Source organism: Dreissena polymorpha, chromosome 11, assembly GCF_020536995.1.
Source record: "Dreissena polymorpha isolate Duluth1 chromosome 11, UMN_Dpol_1.0, whole genome shotgun sequence".
NCBI classification, from domain to species: Eukaryota; Metazoa; Mollusca; class Bivalvia; order Myida; family Dreissenidae; genus Dreissena; species Dreissena polymorpha.
Window position 1 is genome coordinate 66,091,494 of NC_068365.1, and position 20,645 is coordinate 66,112,138.

Genomic DNA, 20,645 nt, shown 5'->3' on the forward strand with positions numbered 1-20,645 from the left:
TACCAGTAATTATGGACCAAATCGGCAGAGTGACATTTGCACATGTTAATCCCTTTTGTCAAAACACCGCATACAGCAGTCTACACAATAGGTCAGTAGACAAGCTTTGCGTGTTTTCATAACGTCAAATTCTAAAAATCCAGTTCCGCCCAGATGTCTTCTTTAATCAGTTTACAGAACAATTACTGTTAAAATAATTACTAAAATACCGTAACGATAAAGATTCGGCGTGTATGATTTGAAATTATTTTGGAGGAAATATCAACTTATTCGCGATATAATTTTGTTATAAAATACCACAAAAACTTTTAACCGACATCAACAAAATTCAACGTTCACTGTGCTATAAAGTTCAATCAAAAATATCAATACACGCAAGTTTTGCAGGAGTATACCTTGTACATTGCAGCATAATTTTCGCGCGCTTTTGTCCGGAAATATACATGATGACTGTATATTGGAAGCATTTGTAAACGTCGTGTTAACATTAAAAATCGTAGTGTGTTTCGGATTACTAATTATTATTCTCATTTGGAAATTTCAGGACTCGAAATTAACACTCGCACACTCGCAAAATGCAAGTGAAAAATACCGATTGCGAGTTAAGTTTTAAGCCACTAGAATTTTTTCGCGAGTGAAGAAATAGTGAAAAAAAGAGTTATATTGCTAAATGCGCTCGACGTTGTGAACGCTAAACCGCGGGTCAATTAATAGAACGTCCGAATACCCATATGCGGAAGCTCGCACCTTGTATGTAGACTGGTATACATTAGTACATATATGCGGATGGTATTGGTACAAAGAACATGAAACAGTAGATTATCCACACATGTTCACTATAAAAGACAAAAAACCTGAACAGTCATGACGCCGAAGCGAAAAATAACTAGTTTCTTTTTGCCCACAGATTGACATAACAATACGAAATATAAAGCAAAGTTAACCATTGAGTTGAAAGAAAAAAAACGGAAATTAAATTCTTCCACGAAAACAGTGAAAAATTGGGAAAAAGAACTTCATATATAACACCAAAACTTGTGGTTGATGTCATATTTTATTTACTTTTAATAGTACTAAACTAATGTCCAAACTTGCTTTTATTTATGTTTCCAGCAAAATGTGCGAGAATGTTTTTAATTTTGCGAGCTGGTATTTAAGCTGCTCGCAATGTTTTGCTAGTAGAAAGAAAAGTTAAATTCGAGCCCTGAATTTTACGGAACATTTATTCTTGTCGTTATTATGATTGTGTTATAATTTAAATATTAATTTGTCAAATGTCTTATAGATTCATTCATATTGTATACGTACCTGTGAATTAACAAACATAATTTTTATACGTATTAATTTTCTATACAATTATCTTTTTTATACATGTACTACAGTATTTAAACAATATATTATAACAATGTTTTTATTTTTTGGCATGCCCAGTAGCACACTGCTAACGCGGCGTTGCGCGGCGGTCACTGATAAGAACGGAAATTGTCTGCATTTACCGACTAGGCTAAAGTAATACACGCCGCGGGAATTAGCGAACGCGGCGTAACGCCGAGCGTTTCATCGAGTTCACCTCGCTCTCTCAACGCCGTGTGAACACTCGCTAGCAGAAAAAAACCCGCCGAGGGAGCGCGTTTTTTGGGGAAAACGCGTGGAGTGTACTGTACAATGCAAAAGCTTCCATAATTATGACCATTCATGTTTGTGTCGGTAAGTCAGGAATGTTCTTTATTTAATCGCAAATTCAATGTACATGGTAGATATTGTAAACAATGAACTAACCACGACGGGTTCAGCAACAGTACTAACACAAAATGGTGGCTTAGATATTGATCACGAACACCGCTTCCGCTTCAACAGTGTTGCCACTTATCCGAGATAGAATGTTGTTTAACGTTTGTTAAAATCGATGCGTATTCATCAGCTGACGTTCAATAATACAGTATCTTAAATATCTTTAAGCGAACGGAATAAAATACATTAAATATGTATTGTTTCCGAACAAATCAACGCATAAGTGTTAGTTAAAGGGACTATGGCAGGGAAAACTGGGTTTCCAAATTATACATTTTTATATAAATGCACTTTAATAAAACATAACTTATAAAGTTAAACAATGATCATTTGTCAGAAACAAGTTGGTAATCAATCAGACAATACAAAAATCAAAATATGACAGTTGACACCACTTTAACAAACTGCGCTATCATGCTTGGTTATTGACCATGTCAAATTTATGGAGATATTGAATACCAGCAGGATGTAAACATGTTAACACAAAAAGGGTCAAACAAACAAGCTGCATATAATTATATGATTTCTACCTTAGAATGGAAAAAAATTGTGTGTTATATATAGCAAGTTGTATCAGTTCATATACAATCGTACCAAAAACAGGGTTTTTTCCCAAAGAATTTGTCCCTTGGGTACACCTTTAAGTGGCATAGCCCCTTGAAAGCAGAATACGGAATAAAATATGTTTCCCTTAGGTGGCAATATACAGTGTTTAAGTCTCGGCCAATCTCGTTCACAAGCAGGAGTGAAGCAATGTCTGGAGACTGGTCACCTCGCAAATCAGAAAATAAACCTAGCACATTTCCAGAATGGTTGAGGGTGTGCCTTCTGAAAAATCAAGAACATTAAATCAAATGAGTTGAGGAAAAATGATTAAGTATTAATTAATTCAAACAAAATCATCAAAATAATGTGTGTTTCCGAGCCTTTTTAAGCCCATTTCACATATAAACTGCCACTTTCCGTCAGACGCAAGGTGCTTGAAAACAATGTTTTTTACATAGGTAACTTACCAAGTACTAAACAGCTATGGAGAAAATTGGGGGTCAAAGGGTTAGATTTTTTGTAATAGTTCAATGTCCATACGCCAAATTTCAACAGAAATACTGTCCGGAGCCAGCATTACACCTGTTTTCGAATTGCATTAATTCTACTTCCTGTATGCAGCTTTAGTTACAATACCAATGTTTTGGTAACTTACAAACATCCAAGAAAAAATCACCACAACTCAAGCCTGACATTCATTATTATTAAGACACTCAAAAAGTGCTAACTTAAGCAATGTTCTCTTTATTTACAAATTTGACCGGGCCAACTCGCATTGGTGGCTACAAAGTGTGATGTGCAGCCTTATGCACGCGCAAAATGAGATATGTTCCGTGATGCCATTTATTGCGAACTTGAAGTTAAATTGCGAACTTGAAGTTAAATAAATATATTACTTTGAGTTAAATTGTTTCTTATTTGATTGGGGTATGTTCCTAATATTTAAACGTTTGAAGCATCCTAATAGTATCGCAGATCACATGTTAATAATGATTAATTCTTGATACGTTCAGGTTACACGAGTTTGAAGAAGTACAGGTTGCGTTTAGCAAGATGTGGAACCTTTCAGTGGATATGGAAGCAGCGCCAAAAGAATCAAGGATGCAGAACAAGGTTTGTGCTTTCAAAGAATCCTATATGTTATGTTAGCATGTTTTTGTAACATTATAACTTACACAATACTTATAGTAGCTTAAACGGTTGCGTTTCGTCATAGAAATTACTTCAAACGAGAAACATTACCATTGTCTAACATAGCCATTATATGCATCTTTTGACGATTTTAAAACCTTAAAATTATAAAGCGTTGCAACGCGAAACGATTGAATAATTTGGAGAGTTCTGTTGTTGTTGTTAAATTTTGTGAAAATACGAAGATTGCGTATATAAGGTTTACAATACACGACTATGTATGCTCGGATGAATAGCCGAGAGGGCTAAAGTGTTTTTACTTCAGGACCTCGGCAGAACTCCAGGGGACACTGGTTCGAAACCTGCTCCAGGCAATGTTTTTTTTTCCTTTTTAAAATTTTATTCTTGAGTTTTTACTGGAGCTTTTACGATCCAATGTTTACATTTATCAATATAAAGTATTTAATGAATAACTTCAAAACATGCCAAAATCTGTCAAAAGGCCCCTTTAAACAATTGTAGCGAATGTTACCCACTGTCACCAAAAATACGATTTATAAAATTGAAATACTTGTCAGAGCGATTACAAGAATTTTATCGAAGCTTCCAATTGTGAACGACAAATGCACAATCCGAAATACGTTTTTGTTTTCGTTTGATGCTCCGACATATTCTATAATATATACCTTCCACGTCCGAATAGCTAAAACTGTTTCGTCACAGAAATTACGTCGCAGAAATACGTCATAAATTGCGTTATCAATTGAATGAAAATAAAAGTACAAAAAGCTGGTTCTGTTATACATTTTAGAGAAAAAACAAAACAAAGATAAACAAAACAAAGTTAGTTATATATTATAGACGTTAATATGGGCCGTTATGCTCCCTGCTGGCCGATTATCACTGTCTGCCCCGGCTCAGCCGTGTATTATCCTCTAAATATTTCCCTTTTACGAATACACAAGCGAAACACTTGCATACTAAATAATTATGTATTTATTCTAAAACATAAGTAATTAATGCATTGTGATTTTCATCAATCTGATTTAAATATATATTGGATATGATTATCCATAAAAGCCAATTACAGGCAAGTCACTTTGATCAAGTAGACCATGTAATTAACTGGTGTGTACTTTTATATAAATTTATATTAACTTGTAATTATATTTTCATCCAAATTTCTAATCGTATAAATAGAGTTTCTAGTATATAATTTTTGCTTATCATGGTACATGTTTTTTATTAGGAAAGCGATATTGGTGTCAGAAGAGCGTCGAACAAAAAGCGTCATCAAAACTTTCAATCAATCATGCAGGTATATCATTAGCATTTGTTTGTAAACTAGTTGTTTGTTTTGATAGTTTATACTGAACATAAGGAATACAGAACACGTTCTCAGAGATACGGGCAAACTGACTGAGAGACACACACATTGTTGACCACACAGAATTGTAAAAATAGACAGACAAGAAAGCCACATATAAACATGAGGCGCACTCTGTGAAAACGGGGCTTAAGGCATGTGCCTAAAATATCGTCCCACAATAGCCAGTCAGTACCGGCCTGTGTATTCCGCACAGACCTGTGAAGTCCGCACAGGGTATCACGGACAACACTTTCCGCATTTTAGTGTTCTTCTCTTTTTAAAGAATACTCTTCAGAAAAAAATCCACTTTCGGCGGAAAGTGTCGTCCCTGATCAGCCTATGATGACTGCATAGGCTAATCTGAAGTTAAGAATACAGACAGGCATCGTTGAAGAAGTAAGTCAGTCTTTCTTTGGACAGGCAGAGCGAACAGACAGACAGACAGACAATATATATAGATAGACAGCCTAGACACAAGGAGTGACTGATATTCTTTCTGACTGGCTAACTGAAACAACGACTGGCAGGCGTGCGAACCGACGGGTCGGTCTCCAACTCACAATCAGGCAACCTGGGCATCCACATTTACATAATGACACATGTTCGGTTAAAAAAAAACATTCAAAACACATACATCCTTCATTTGAAAATATATATTATTTCATCAAACGGAGCAAATCACAATTTTAAATAAGACTTCAACCTATTTATTTTAAATCATATCTGATTTATATCTATCAGCGCGCGTATAGATTAATCAGTTCTCGTATACATGTTTGTCAATTTAATATACTTACATACTTAAACTATTTTATATTAAGTACTATCAATACATTTGGTTTTGATATATTTCATCTGCTGCATGTTTGATACAAACGATAAAATAAGATGTACTAGTAAAGAGTTATCAACAGAAACATGTAAGTAATTTATATAAAATTAAACAAATAATATACGCAAAACTATGCTCAATATATATGTACAAATGATCAAAACTAATTGAAAGTAATATAATGTATGCGTATTTAGATTCCAGAGCATTTCTCCGAATTGTCTATTCGGATGTTTGACGCACTTGACGACAGTGGAGCTGGGAAGGAAACTGTATTGGAGCGGAGGAGAACTTACTTGCAGAGGGAGCACTTTGAGAAAATAGCACGTCAACTATTATTAGAGTGTTTTCATTTCGGGAGCCAGTCGGAAGGGACCACAACTCCCGGTCTCCAGTCTGATATTGATTTTCTACTAAGTAAACACATAGTCAATATCATGACCATCTGGGAAGACTGGAGGGCTGGGATGATTAACCTTCTGATGCTCCACGACAACACCACTCCACCTCAACAGTACTTGCTACAAGTCATCCAAGACTACACACCGGAACCAATGACCAGTCTGACCGATGACAGGTTCGTAAGGAAAGATTCTGGGCAAATACTGTTAAGCGCTGAAAGATGGAAAAATAACATCGCGTATGAGCTTAGAGATCAAGGGGAGGCAACTCAAAATGGACCTTCTGTGAGCGTGATGCCTAACTGGGATATTGTAGATGCATTTCATGTACGCAAACCTCTTCCTGAAATACAGCAATGGATAGACAGATGTAGAGGTAAACACTGGCCACCTGTTCAGCTTCTCGAGGCTGCACGGATAGCTCCGTGTTTCCTGGTACCAGCAGGACATCCAGACAGTGATTACAAGCGTGAAGAATGGCGACTGTCTCCAAACCTGATAGAACGAATGTTGATGTTTAGCTTCAATATGACTCAAATAAAATGTTACATTGTTTTAAAACTAATCAAAAAATCATTATTTGCTAACATTGTGGGGGATGCTATTACAAGCTTTCATTGTAAAACTATAATGTTTTTCACCATAGAAAGAACACATCCTTGTCTGTGGTGCGAACACAACCTTATGTTTGTACTTTTGCTCTGTTTACACGTATTAAAGCGATGGCTGACATTGGGAAGGCTTCCGCATTATATCATAGAAGGTGTGAACTTGTTCGATGGGAAACTCTCAAAGTTGCTGCAGAAACGCCTTTTAGTGTATATAGACTCGTTGATAAGGAATAACTTACAAGTTGTTTTTTGTATTGGTATAGATAATATAGGATGTCGGTTACAAGCGCGTAGTATGCGGCATACTGTACAGGCTGGAGAACTAAGACGTGTATTATTACATAACAGCATCAGATTACTGCTGAAGTTTGAGTACTTGGATAGTTTGAAACCTGTGTTAACATTTATCAAGCATAAACAGATCAGTTCTCAAACAACCTTCGACCATAATTTAAAATATGTAATATGCAATTGTTTTGAATGTTTTGAAAACTCAAGGAATGCCATGTCAAAAACTGCTGCTCTTGAATTGATTAAACACTTTCATGCGTTACACATTTCAGTTCAATCATCTTACTATTTGCGACTACAAAACGTTCTTGACAGCGAAAATATAAGGCGTGTCCAATATTCCTTAAATTTGGATGTAGCTACTAGTCGCTTAAAGTTTGCTTCTATGCTATACTGCAGTGGTCATCTTCAAGCGGCAGTTCGAGTGTTGGAGGACGTGGAGAGGAGGTATCACAGCAAGGTCAAGGCTGTGTGTGGATGTAGAGAATACCAGAGAGACGGGGATCTGAAGGTGTTTGCTGATATGCTATTAGGCAACACTGACAACAGTGAACTGCCATTGGCATTCTGTGTAAATTTTTCAAGACAGGAATCGCACTGTGCCCCTTTCATTTTATTGTTTGAAATGAATCGCAATATCACTGACGAGGAAGTGAAGCAGAGAGCTTTCACTGAGAAACAATGGATGGACAGTGCTGAGGTGGATGCGCGTCCGTTTCTATACTATCTGCAGTATCTCACGTATGGAGGACTTGGTGCTCGTGATAAACAGCTTCATGCATGGCGAGTCTTGGAGTCTTATATATGTGATATAAGAAATAAAATCAACCTGTATCACCAAGAGACTGCAGTGAACTTGCTGGGACACTGCTATGAAATGGAAGGAGAATATGAAGGTGCGTTAAATTACTACGAAGAATCGTTGGGTATTTACGACACAAATAATGCTGCTTACTGGCACGTGCGGCGTGTTTTGCGTCTTTTACGTGATTAAAAACGATATATAAAGGTCTCTTAAAATGTGCATATGATGGCACTAAACATAATCAAGTTGTTAATTTAATATATAAATAGTAATTATTGTAAGTATATAGCAAGCATACAGTTATATGTATTTGTTTACCAAGGATGAATATATCAATAATTGAACTGAATTGAATTGAACATAATGTCAATGTATTCTATATTAGAAAATAATGCACCTTCAACAATTTTAGGAGAGAAGCACCTTTAATTGTCCACAACTATTGTGGAATGATTTTTTTTATCTAATTGTACTATTTGCTTAATAATAATGTCATATATATATTGCTAAAGAATACAGTTATGCTTATGCATTATATTATCAGATGATACCGGCCCTGAATGTTGCCAATTTTGCTCAGAATATTTCACATTTAGCAAAATTAGTCGTAATTGTTCTCTTAACAGATCGATATATCTCAAGTGTAATGTTTATTTTTGGTATATGTACTTAAGACAATATTTGGCAGGCAACTTAAATGATTGTTTAAATCCAAGCCTGTATTCTTTTGCAGCACAAATTCATCTTATATGACGGTAGAAGTTAATGTTTGTTTGGTATTTTAATCAGATATCTATGTTCATAATTTTGGTAGGCTACAACACACCATAATTGTTATCAACAGTCAAACATCTGACTTTGAAAGCAGGACCCACATAATTATCTTGGTTGAATGTGTCCTTTATTTAAAATGAGCTACTGTTGTTTTTACTTAATTGTCTTTATACTGTTGTTATAAATATTCATAATTAATGTTATTAAGCGTATATATTCAGTCAACCAGTATCAACTATCCCATAAATAAAAATAATAACAGGATTTGTTCATTTTTAGCTCATCTATTTTTTGAAAAATAATTATGAGCTACTGTATTGTCATCACCTTGGCGTCTGCGTCGGCGTCCGGTTAAGTTTTGCGTTTAGGTCCACTTTTCTCAGAAAGTATCAATGCTATTGCATTCAAACTTGGTACACTTACTTACTATTATGAGGGGACTGGGCGGGCAAAGTTAGATAACTCTGGCGTGCATTTTGACTGAATTATGTGCCCTTTTTATACTTAGAAAATTGAAAATTTTGGTTAAGTTTTGCGTTTAGGTTCACTTTTTTCAGAAAGTATCAATGCTATTGCATTCAAACTTGGAACACTTACTTACTATCATAAGGGGACTGGGCAGGCAAAGTAAGATAACTCTGGCGTGCATTTTGACAGAATTATGTGCCCTTTTTATACTTAGAAAATTGAAAATTTTGGTTAAGTTTTGTGTTTAGGTCCATTTTATTCCTTAAGTATCAAAGCTACTGCTTTCATACTTGCAACACTTACTAACTATCATAAGGGGACTGTGCAGGCAAAGTGATGTAACTCTGACTGGCATTTTGAAAGAATTATGTGCCCTTTTTATTCTTAGAAAATTGAAAATTTGGTTAAGTTTTGTGTTTAGGTCCACTTTATTCCTACAGTATCAAAGCTATTGCTTTCATACTTGCAACACTTATTAACTATCATAAGGGGACTGTGCAGGCAAAGTTATGTAACTCTGACTGGCATTTGGACGGAATTATGGGCCCTTTATACTTAGAAAATAGATAATTTGGTTAAGTTTTGTGTTTTGGTCCACTTTACCCTTAAATTATCATAGATATTGCTTTCGTACTTAGAACACTCGCAAACTATCATAAGGGTACAGTAAAAGGACAAGTTGCATAACTCTGGATGTCATTTTTATGGAATTACGGCCCTTTTTTGACTTAGTTACTTTGAATATATTGGTTAAATTTTGTGTTTCGATCCACTTTACTTCTTAAGTATCAGGGCTATTGCTTTCAAACTTCAAATACTTTCATGCTATCATGAGGTTACTGTACCTGGCAAGTTGAATTTTACCTTGACCTTTGAATGACCTTGACTCTCAAGGCCAAATTATTAAATTTTGCTAAAATTTGCATAACTTTTTTATTTATGATTAGATTTGATTGATACTTTGACAAAACTACTGTTACCTGACATACTACAATAGACTCCACCCAAAGCATCCCCCGTGCCCCCCCCCCGAATCCCCCCCCCTATATATTTTTTTTTTTAAGATCATCTCACAAATGACCACCACACCCTCACACTATACCCCCCCACCCCACCCCCCATTTTTTTTTTAAACGGTTAAAAAACACAACTATTTATTTTTATTATTTTATGTTTGAAATACCCTCCAACCATCGCACCCAAGAATCACCCACCACCCCCCTCCCCCAATCCGAATCCCCCCCCCTAATTTTTATACGCCCGTATAAAATACGGGACGTATTATGTGAAACCCCTTGGCGGGCGGGCGGGCGGCGGGCGGAAGGCATCACTTTGTCCGGACTCTAATTCAAATTGTATTCATCCGATCTTCACCAAACTTGGTCAGCAGTTGCATCTAGTTGATATCTAGGCCAAGTTCGAATATGGGTCATGCCGGGTCAAAAACTAGGTCATAGGGTCAATAAGTGCATTTTCAAAGGGGCCACTTTGTCCGGACTCTATTTCAAATTGTATTCATCCGATCTTCACCAAACTTGGTCAGCAGTTGCATCTAGTTGATATATAGGCCAAGTTCGAATATGGGTCATGCCGGGTCAAAAACTAGGTCATAGGGTCATTGTTATGATATAACTCTACATAGTTGCTGTGGATACGAAACAAAAATATGTTAAGCATTGTTCTTTGAAATTCAAAAGTTCTAACTGAGATTTGAAATCCAATATAACTAACTTCTCAACCATTATACTATAATAACTTGGTAACACTATAACAACTCGGTTGTTTTACAGTTATATTAAACTGGAAACGCCACTTACCGGCAGTTGAGATAAGCGTGAAACCTGCAACAATAAAGACGGGTTATTGTGTACATAATAGAAATTTGGTTACTAACCTACATTAATTCCGAACACAAAGGGTTCCATACATTTCAGATTTAATAGTTGCTAATTGATGCATGTGTTTGAATTGTTTGTATTCCGAATATATAAAAGTTTTAAACAACACAAATCAATCGTGCATAGGTACTGCATTAAATAAATAGTACATTAGAAACAGAAAACATAAACTTACATTCCACTGCCATTCTATTCCTATGTAGGTCTAAACAATTATGATTTAAATATTGTGTTTTAGAGAACAAATGAGACTAAGTGTACACTTATTGATATCAATGCATATATATGAATATATCAGTTATATAAGTTGTTGTTGTTTTTTTTGCTTATTTCCAAAACAAATACATCAATCATCAGTGTATCATCTCCAATGGCACACGAATCGGGCGTATATTGCTCCGTCATGCGGCGCTCTTGTTTTATTTTTTTTTAAGATCATCTCACAAATTCCACCACACCCTCACACTATACCCCACCACCTCACCCCCCCCCCCAATTGTTTTTTTTTAAGATCATCTCACAAATTACCACCACACCCTCACACTATCCCCCCCCACCTCACACCCCCAAATTTATTTTTTTTAAACTGTTAAAAAACACAAATATTTATTTTTATTATTTTATGTTTGAAATACCGTCCAACCATCACACCAAAGAATCCCACCCCTCACCATACCCCCCCCCCCCCTTCCCGAATTTTTTTTTTCATTTTTTCGCATTTTTGGAAGATAATGTAATAAATGTCCACACCCTCACACTATACACCCTTCTTCACTCCACCCCTCCCTCCTTTGTGATTAAAAATGAGAGTCCCTTCACCTTTAAAAAGAAAATAGATGAGCGGTCTGCACCCGCAAGGCGGTGCTCTTGTTCTAATACGAAGTCGTGGCGGATGGAGAACATGTTTTTACCACTATTTGTGGCATATTAAATGTAATTAACTGTTTCATTACACGGTACATGTTCCTCAAATGTTCAAAAGCAATGTACTAGTAATGATAGATTATAATAAGTACAAAATAAAACAAGTTTGTGATGTCTTACCGGTAGTCGCCTTCCACATTAATATCATCTAAAATTATGTGCAAACTTTGGGTTTATTATATATTGTCGTAAAATATGTGCACATCATTTGCGCCCACAAAAATTCTAAATTAATTGGCGCCGCAATGAATTATATTTCGTCCGATCGTTCAATCGCCAAACGAATGCCCTTATTTCTCGTTTTTCTCAGGATACGTAATACAATCATAAAAACGATATTTTAGCATCTCTCTTGAAAAACGGGACACAATGCAAGTACAATCCATTATTAACAGGTGCATTCCGAACAGAATGATCAGGGACGACACTTTCCGTTTTTATGGAACTTTTTGTTTGAAAGACATCTCTTCCTAGCTGAAAATCCAGTTAAGACGGAACGTCTCGTCCATGATGAGCCTGCGCACTGCACAGTCTAAACAGGTTCCACACTTTACGCACACGCATTAAGCCCCGTTTTCCCATAGCGCGACTGATATTCATTGTACTTGGAGCTTCACACAGGGTGCTATCTAGTTTAGGCTCAGTTCCCTCTTGTCAATTAATAATGGGTTTATAATTTAATTTATTTAATATCGGTCAGTTAATTCAGCTTTAAGAAAATAGTTGAACCCTCGTTATAAAAAAGAAAGATATATTTTCAAATTAAAATCATAGGTCGATTAAATCTTCCGGAGAAACTCTAGCTGTTCACCAAGTCTTGCTCATTTTTATTCTCGCGTTCATGAAGATGATTTAAGAAAGAGCGGGGCGAACGGTGGATTTCAGTTATTCTTTAGTAAAGTTGTGTTTGCTAAGCTGCCGTTTTTATTGTTTACAACATATTTTAATTACCCACTCATTTTAAGCTAGGGTAGTTTGTCTGCGTAACTACGCGATTTAAAGAATCGTATACCCTGGTAAGAAATAGTATCATGTTTTGAACTTAAACATACTCGTGTTTCCTGCGTGTGCCTTAATTATATACTGTTTAAATGAAACAAAATGAAATAAGGTAAAATATAATAAAATATAATTACATTTATATGAAAGGTTTACTAATCATTCAGCATAAAAACGTTATTCAACGCTCGCAAATTCAGAAACAAATATAACATACGCATTTGTGTCAACTATCTGTATTGGTTAATGTAATTACAAATTGTTTCTGATTGACGGTGGATGAAACTTAAGTAGGAATTAAATCCTTATGCATCCATCAAATCAGTTACAATTAAATATGGCAATAAACGGAAATTTTGACTCAGATCAACTGATTATGAATGTTGCTGAATCATGCATGGTTTTATCACTTCAAAAATGGAGCCTCGATTTGATAAAATGGGGTCTAATACATGTGCGTTAAGTGTCGTCCGAGATTAGCTTGTGCAGTCCATCTATGCTTATCAGAGACGATACTTTCCTGTTTTATGAATTTTCGTTTGAAGGAAGTATATTCTTAGTGAACAATTAATTCAGACGGTACGTGTTATCCTTGTTTAGCCACTACAAACTTGACAGTCTAATATGCATGCATTAAGTCCGGTTTTCACAGAGCGAGGTTCAATCGTATAAAGCGTTCACGTATTGGCAAAACCGAGTGGTGGTGTGTACGTATTGGCAAAACCGAGTGGTGGTGTGTACGTATTGGCAAAACCGAGTGGTGGTGTGTACGTATTGGCAAAACCGAGTGGTGGTGTGTACGTATTGGCAAAACCGAGTGGTGGTGTGTACGTATTGGCAAAACCGAGTGGTGGTGTGTACGTATTGGCAAAACCGAGTGGTGGTGTGTACGTATTGGCAAAACCGAGTGGTGGTGTGTACGTATTGGCAAAACCGAGTGGTGGTGTGTACGTATTGGCAAAACCGAGTGGTGGTGTGTACGTATTGGCAAAACCGAGTGGTGGTGTGTACGTATTGGCAAAACCGAGTGGTGGTGTGTACGTATTGGCAAAACCGAGTGGTGGTGTGTACGTATTGGCAAAACCGAGTGGTGGTGTGCACGTATTGGCAAAACCGAGTGGTGGTGTGTAAAAAACATATGTTCTACAGCAGTGCCTTTACAGACTTAATTGTTATTTAAATGAAATAGGTGTTGTGTGAGACTCAACGTATATGCATATAATCAGTAAACGTGCCCGCAAAGGTCAATGCTTTTTTAAATATATGTCTGAATCACTGGCGTCATGTTTTAAACTTTGTTTCATTTGTAAAGCATACTTTGTACAATCAATACACATCTAAATCACTTTAAATCAAATACAAGATATGTATAAGGTATAAAAGCATCTATTTAAGTTTATCTTCATTACCATAAGTGTGTATGTGGGAACGAAAACTTTGGTTAGGAAAAAAATGGGTACGAAAATTTTGGGTACAAAAATTATGCTGATTTTGTGACAGGAAAATACGACCCATATCTCCTTTGATGTCAACAAGTCAATCGTGTAGGAAACGGTGGATTGTGATTTGAATAGTTTCCAATTTAACAGGCGACAAACGAGTATTTGAGTGCATGTGCCTTTTAACGCTTTAGTTATAGTTAATTTTCGTTCCGCTCAATAAATATTAACGTCATTGTTACGCTCTAAGCATGTTAACGTCATAATACGACCGAGAATTTTTTTTTGAGAACGTACATTTAGAAATCTTCCTACGTTTGTTTGCTTTGATGAATGAATAACGCATGCTTGAATAACAACTTGTTGCCAGTGGTGTTGTATAAGGCGTAAATTGAGAAAGCCTTAGCGTTGTTTACGTATCGCATATTTCAACAAACGTATTCTGTAATATAAAATAAAATTACAACCATTGTTCAATGACGTTTGATAAGGCTAAATTGAATAGCCTTGAGCGCTTTATTGATGGAATGTGTGTCGAATATTTTATTAAAAGTTGACTTTTATATAAATATAGGATCTTGCACGAGTTGCCATATAATACCATATAAGGCTCGCTTACTAACAAAACTCATGAACTCGTTTTATAAAATATGGTATGATATGACATTGAGTGTCAGATCTATGTTATCACATGCTTTTAAATGAGCAAATTAAATAACTATTTACGCAAACATAATGATAAATCCCGAATGTTGTTTACATTTCGTGACGTCATTTGACGTTGCAATGCCATTTCAGCAAACTAACAAAATGCGATTGGTCAATAAACGAAAACTTAGCCAATGAAAACGCTTAAAAATGTCGTATTACAAATGTGTAATAAAAAAAAAATATGTAATAGTTGTATTACATGGGAAACAGGGTATAGCATGGGATAAAATATAATATTCTAGGATGTTGCGTATTCTTGTCATATAGCCCTCTATCAACAATCATTGCTTTCGTATCACTTGTGCTTATTTCAACATTTTTATGAAGAATCATATTCTCTGCCGGTGACAAAAATGTTGTTGTATTTACACGTTTAATATTTCTTTATTGTTATTGTATATTGCATTTAGAGCGTCCAACTATAAATCTCTATTGTTGGGAAGGTGGTTTAGTCTGTTAAGGTACGGTTCACGGTCTGACGATTTGAGACTTTCCAACTTGTTGTCACTTCGATATTGTCTGAGAAATTAAGAGATTTAATGGCATACATTTATAATTACTCAAGCAACGTGTGAATATGTCTAATTTAAAGAGTACTTTTATTTTACTTGTACGCGGATTTTTTCAACAGTGTTTGTGTTTGGCAAACAAGTTAAATTGCACGAGTGAGTCACGTTCTGGAAAAAAAGGGCTTAATACATGTGCGTAAAGTGTCCTCTCAGATTAGGATGTGCAGACCGTACAGACTAATCTGAATTTGCGTTTACACGAGACCTCATTTTCACCACTTTACAATCCATGAAAGATGATAGTGTCATCCCTGATAAGCATGTGGACTGCATAGGCTAATCGTGGACGACACTTTATGAACATTCATATGCCTCGTTTTTCCAGGGCGTCTCATTTGTCAATTTTAACAATGGTATGGCATACATAACAATTAACTAAAAAAATAATCAATAAAATGAAAATGTTAAGTATAATACGGAGTTTTTACGTGACTGTTGGCAAGCAAGCTGTACTACGCATATAATAAGACGTCGATGTAGAGCGTTTACTTACAATATATGAGTTCTTCAAATCAATATCTTAGTTCCAAGTATTAATTTTTGTGTTTTCACATATCAACTCTGTTGTTCAAATATCAATCTTTGTTTTCCATAGAATAATATCTATGGAATACATATTAATATCGGATTTTTCCATATGAAACTCTGTGTTTTCTATATAAATCTCTTCGTTTCAAGTATCAATAGCTTTGTTATCGGCTAACCTTGCTGATCATACTTTACATTTTTCAATTTTTGTCACATATAGTTTTCACATCATTCTCTAGTTGCTATTACTAAACTCGAATATACTTATAAAAGTTCAAATAATTCAAGATGACATACATCCATCTATTGTTTCTGTACGTGAACTCTTCTATTGTTACCTTATTTGAACTCTATATAACCCCTTTGCAAACAACTACTAACACATTAAATGGTATGCTTAACAAACTATTATTTATAGTTCCCTTTAAAATACAATTAAAATGCGAAATTGTTTACATGGTTTTGATGTGTTAACACTCTTAAAACATGAACAAAGCAGTTCTCATAACACCTTCATGCAACATTTAAAATATTTAAGACGCACATTTTTTGAAAATTCAACGAATGGCATATCGAAAACTGCAGCTTTAGAATGTATAAAACACATTTACACTTTACAAATATCAGTGCAAACATCTTACTATTTGCGACTACGAAACGTTCTTGACGGAGAAAAAATAAGGCGTGTCCAATATTCGTTTAATTCGGATATAGCTTCAAGTCGCTTAAAGATTGCTTCTATATTGTACTGTAGTGGTAATCTTCAAGCGACAGTTCGAGTGTTGGGGGAAGTAGAGAGGAGGTATCACAGCGAGGTCAAGGCTATGTGTGGATGCAGATCAAGACAGGGAGACAGGGATCTGAAGGTGTTTGCTAATATGTTATCAGGCAAAACTGAATTTGAATACAGTGAAGTGCCATTCGCATTCTGTGTCAGATTTATAAGGCAGGAGTCGTATTGCACTCCTTTAATATTATTGTTTGAAATGAATCGCAATATCACCCAAGCGGAAGTGGCAAAGAGACATCCTACTGAAAAACGATGGATGGACTGTGCTGAGGTGGATGCCCGTCCGTTCCTTCACTATCTACAGTATCTCACGTATGGAGGACTCGGTGAACGTGACAAACAGCTACATGCATTGGGAGTCTTTGAGTCTTACATGCTTGATTTAAGAAATATGCTACACATGTATCACGTTGAGACTTCACTGAATTTGTTGGGGCACTGCTATGAAATGGAAGGGAACGTTAATGCGGCGTTACATTACTATCAGCAATCGTTGCTTCAGGGTGCTACAAACAATCCCGCTAACTGGCACGTTCGGCGTGTTTCGAGTCTTTTAAGTTATTAAAAACGATAAAAAAGGTCTCTGAAAATGTGGATATGATGCGACTTAACATAATCAAGTTGTTTATTTAATATATAAATAGTAATTATAGTAAGTATATAGCAAGCATTTAGTAATGTGTTGTTAACCAAGTATTAATATAACAAAAACAAATGAACTGAGTTGAATTGAACATAGTATCAATGTATTCTATATTAACAAATAATGCACCTTCAACAATTTTAGGAGAGAATCACCTGTAATTACCCACGACTAATATGGAATGATTATGTGAACTAATTGTATAATTTGCCTAATACTGTGCTAAAAATACATTTCACTACGGTATGCTTATTTATTATATTATCAGATGACAATGTCCTGTATGTGGCCATTTTTGCTCAATAGATTTCCCATTTAGGAAACAAAGTCATAATTGTTCTCTAAAAAATAATTTTTATATATTTATAGGTGCATAACAGATCAATATATCTCAAGTGTAATGTTATTTTTGGTATATGTACTTAAGACAATATTTGGCAGACAACCAATTCTTGTATTCTTTTGCTTCAGAAATGTATCTTATTTGACGTTAAAACTTAATATATGTTTGGTATTGTAATCATATATCTATGTTCATACTGTTTGGTATTGTACTCATATATCTATGTTCATAATGTTTGGTATTGTAATCATATATCTATGTTCATAATTTTGGTAGGCAACACACTATAATTGTTATCAACAGGCCCACATCTGACTGTGAAAGTTGGACGCAGATATTAATCTTGGTTAGATGTGTCCTTAATTTCAAATCAGCTACTGTCTATAGTATTGTATTGTCTCTATACTGTTTTATAAATATTGCAAAATTGGTGTTATTATTGTTCAAGATTCGGTCAAAACTGTCTTAAAGTAGCAAATATGCCATACATAAAAACAATAAACATGATGTGTGCTTTTTTCTAATACGAAGTCATGGTGGATCGATAACATGTTATTTTGTTCACGGTTTGTGGCATTACTCAAATTTAATTAACTTTTTTATTACCCGTTAAACGTTCCTGACATGTTAAAAATAATTGTTATATTAATGGTAAATTATAATAAGAACAAAATAAAACACGATTGTGATGTATTACCATTAATCCCCTACCACATTAATAACATCTCAAATTATGTGCACATATTTTGTTAATTATAGGTTGTCGTAAAATATGTGCATCATTTGCGCCCACACAAATTCTAAAATTTATTTGTGACGCAATGACTTATCGGCGTCCGATGGTACATTGCCGAACGGTGACCTTATTTCTCGTATTTTACATGATACGTAATACAATAAAAAAAATATTTTAGCATCGATCTTGAACAACGGGACTAAATGCATGTGCAGTTTGCACAGACCAATAAAATACGATACGTTTCGTTCAAATGGAACTTTTCGTTTGAATGACATACATTCTTAGCTGAAAATTTGGTTAAGGCGGAACGTCTCGTCCATGATTAGCCTGTGCGAAATGCAGAGGCTAAACAGGCACGACACTTTTCGCACATGCATTAAGCCCCGTTTTCCTATAGCGCGACTGATATTAATTGCACTCAGACAGGGTGCTATCTCAGCTTCAGTCCCCTCTTGTCAATCAATGATGGGTTTATATGTGTCAGTTATATTAGTGGTTAGTTAATATTTAGACCCTCGTTATGAAAACAGGAAAGATATGTTCAAACTTAAAACATAGGTCGAATAAAACTCCCCGAGGATCTCTGATTAGCTGTTGACCATGTCATGCTCATAAGTCTTTCCATTGTCATGAATATGATTTGAGAAAGAGAGGTGTGGGACGGTGCAGTTTAGTTATTTTTTAGTAAAGTTTTGTTTGCTTAGCTGCCATTTTTATTTCGTATAACATATTATACGTATGTATTCATGTTCAGTTTGGACAGTGTGTTTGCGTAACTACGCGATTAAAATAATCGTATACCCTGGTAATAAATACTAACATTGTTTTAATTAAGTAAAGTATAGTAACACGTTTATATAAACTCGTGTTTCCTGACGTTTTCACCTTAATTCTATAATGTGTAATACAAAAAAATAAGATAAACTATAATATACGATTACCAACCAGTATGACCAATTTTATCAAAACATATACGCTGCGCGAACAGAAAACCGGGCTAAATGCATTGCGTAATGTGTCGCCACAGATTATTCAAAATGCAGACCATTACCAACTAGTATGTTTGAGCTTGTTAAAACATATCAGCTGCGCTAACGGAAAACCGGTCATTATGCATGTGCGTAATGTGTCGTCCCAGATTGTCCGATATAGTCCTAACAGGCTAATCAGGGACGACACTTGAGGTTTTAATGGAATGTTCCATTTAAATGCAGTATTAGCTGACTTCACAGGCTAATCTGAGACGACACTTTACGCACATGTATTTAGCCCGGTTTTCCGAGATCGCGGCTCATACATGTATATATTCGAGGGACGTAGTTAAAGTCTGAATACTTTCCACGGGCTTCCCATGGACTTCAAGTCGAGATAAGTTAATCTGATTGATGTGTGGTTAAAGTGCTTACGCTTCAAGTTTTTGCGTGTAGCTATGTTTTGCAAAAAAATATAAAATGGTTTTATTGGTGCAATTGAACAGTCGGCAAACTTATCTTTTAATGATTGTACATTTTAACTCCTTAAATATACACTAACATGGGCAAATCTCAATAAATATTTACGTCAGCGTCGCAAATTGGAGCATGCTAACGTCAGTCGCAAGTATTGCAGCCGAGAAAGGAATCTTCATGCATGTTTTTGCTTTAATTTATAAGGCGTTTATTGAGAAAGCCTCGGCGATTGTTAACGTAGTATGTGTCGCATATTTCAACACATGTGCACTGTTACATAAAATAAAATTAAACAAATCTGTCAGTGACGTTTTTAAAGGCGTGAATTAAGAAAGCATGGGCGCTTTTTTCCCATAGTATCTGTCGCATATTTAAAAAAAAACTTGCATTGTCATATAAATCTAATATGATATAATGGGAAATGGGATGTTATTTATCAATAATTCCTAATCTAATAAATAGTGCTTATAGAAATCTTTATATCAAGTATCATATTCATAGTCGGTGAAAAATATATAGTTGTTTTTACGCGTGTAATATTTCAATACTATTGTGTACAGCGCCCAACTATAAATCTCCGTTTTTAATCGGGATA

General features: G+C 35.4%; 1 protein-coding gene across 3 annotated transcripts in view; it reads left to right on the forward strand.

The window, feature by feature from the left end:
- Window positions 1-20,645, forward strand: part of LOC127850612 (uncharacterized) — a 1,644,088-nt gene that overhangs the window by 6,117 nt on the left and 1,617,326 nt on the right. For 2 of the 3 annotated variants that reach the window (XM_052383753.1, XM_052383754.1), the window contains 3 exons: window positions 3,351-3,450; window positions 4,718-4,786; window positions 5,867-8,815. In XM_052383753.1, coding sequence (XP_052239713.1) covers window positions 3,391-3,450; window positions 4,718-4,786; window positions 5,867-7,966 — 2,229 coding nt within the window. In that variant the 5' untranslated portion in view covers window positions 3,351-3,390 and the 3' untranslated portion in view covers window positions 7,967-8,815. Of the gene's footprint in view, window positions 1-3,350; window positions 3,451-4,717; window positions 4,787-5,866 lie in introns of those variants that run through there. The other variant, XM_052383774.1, reaches the window with a different exon arrangement.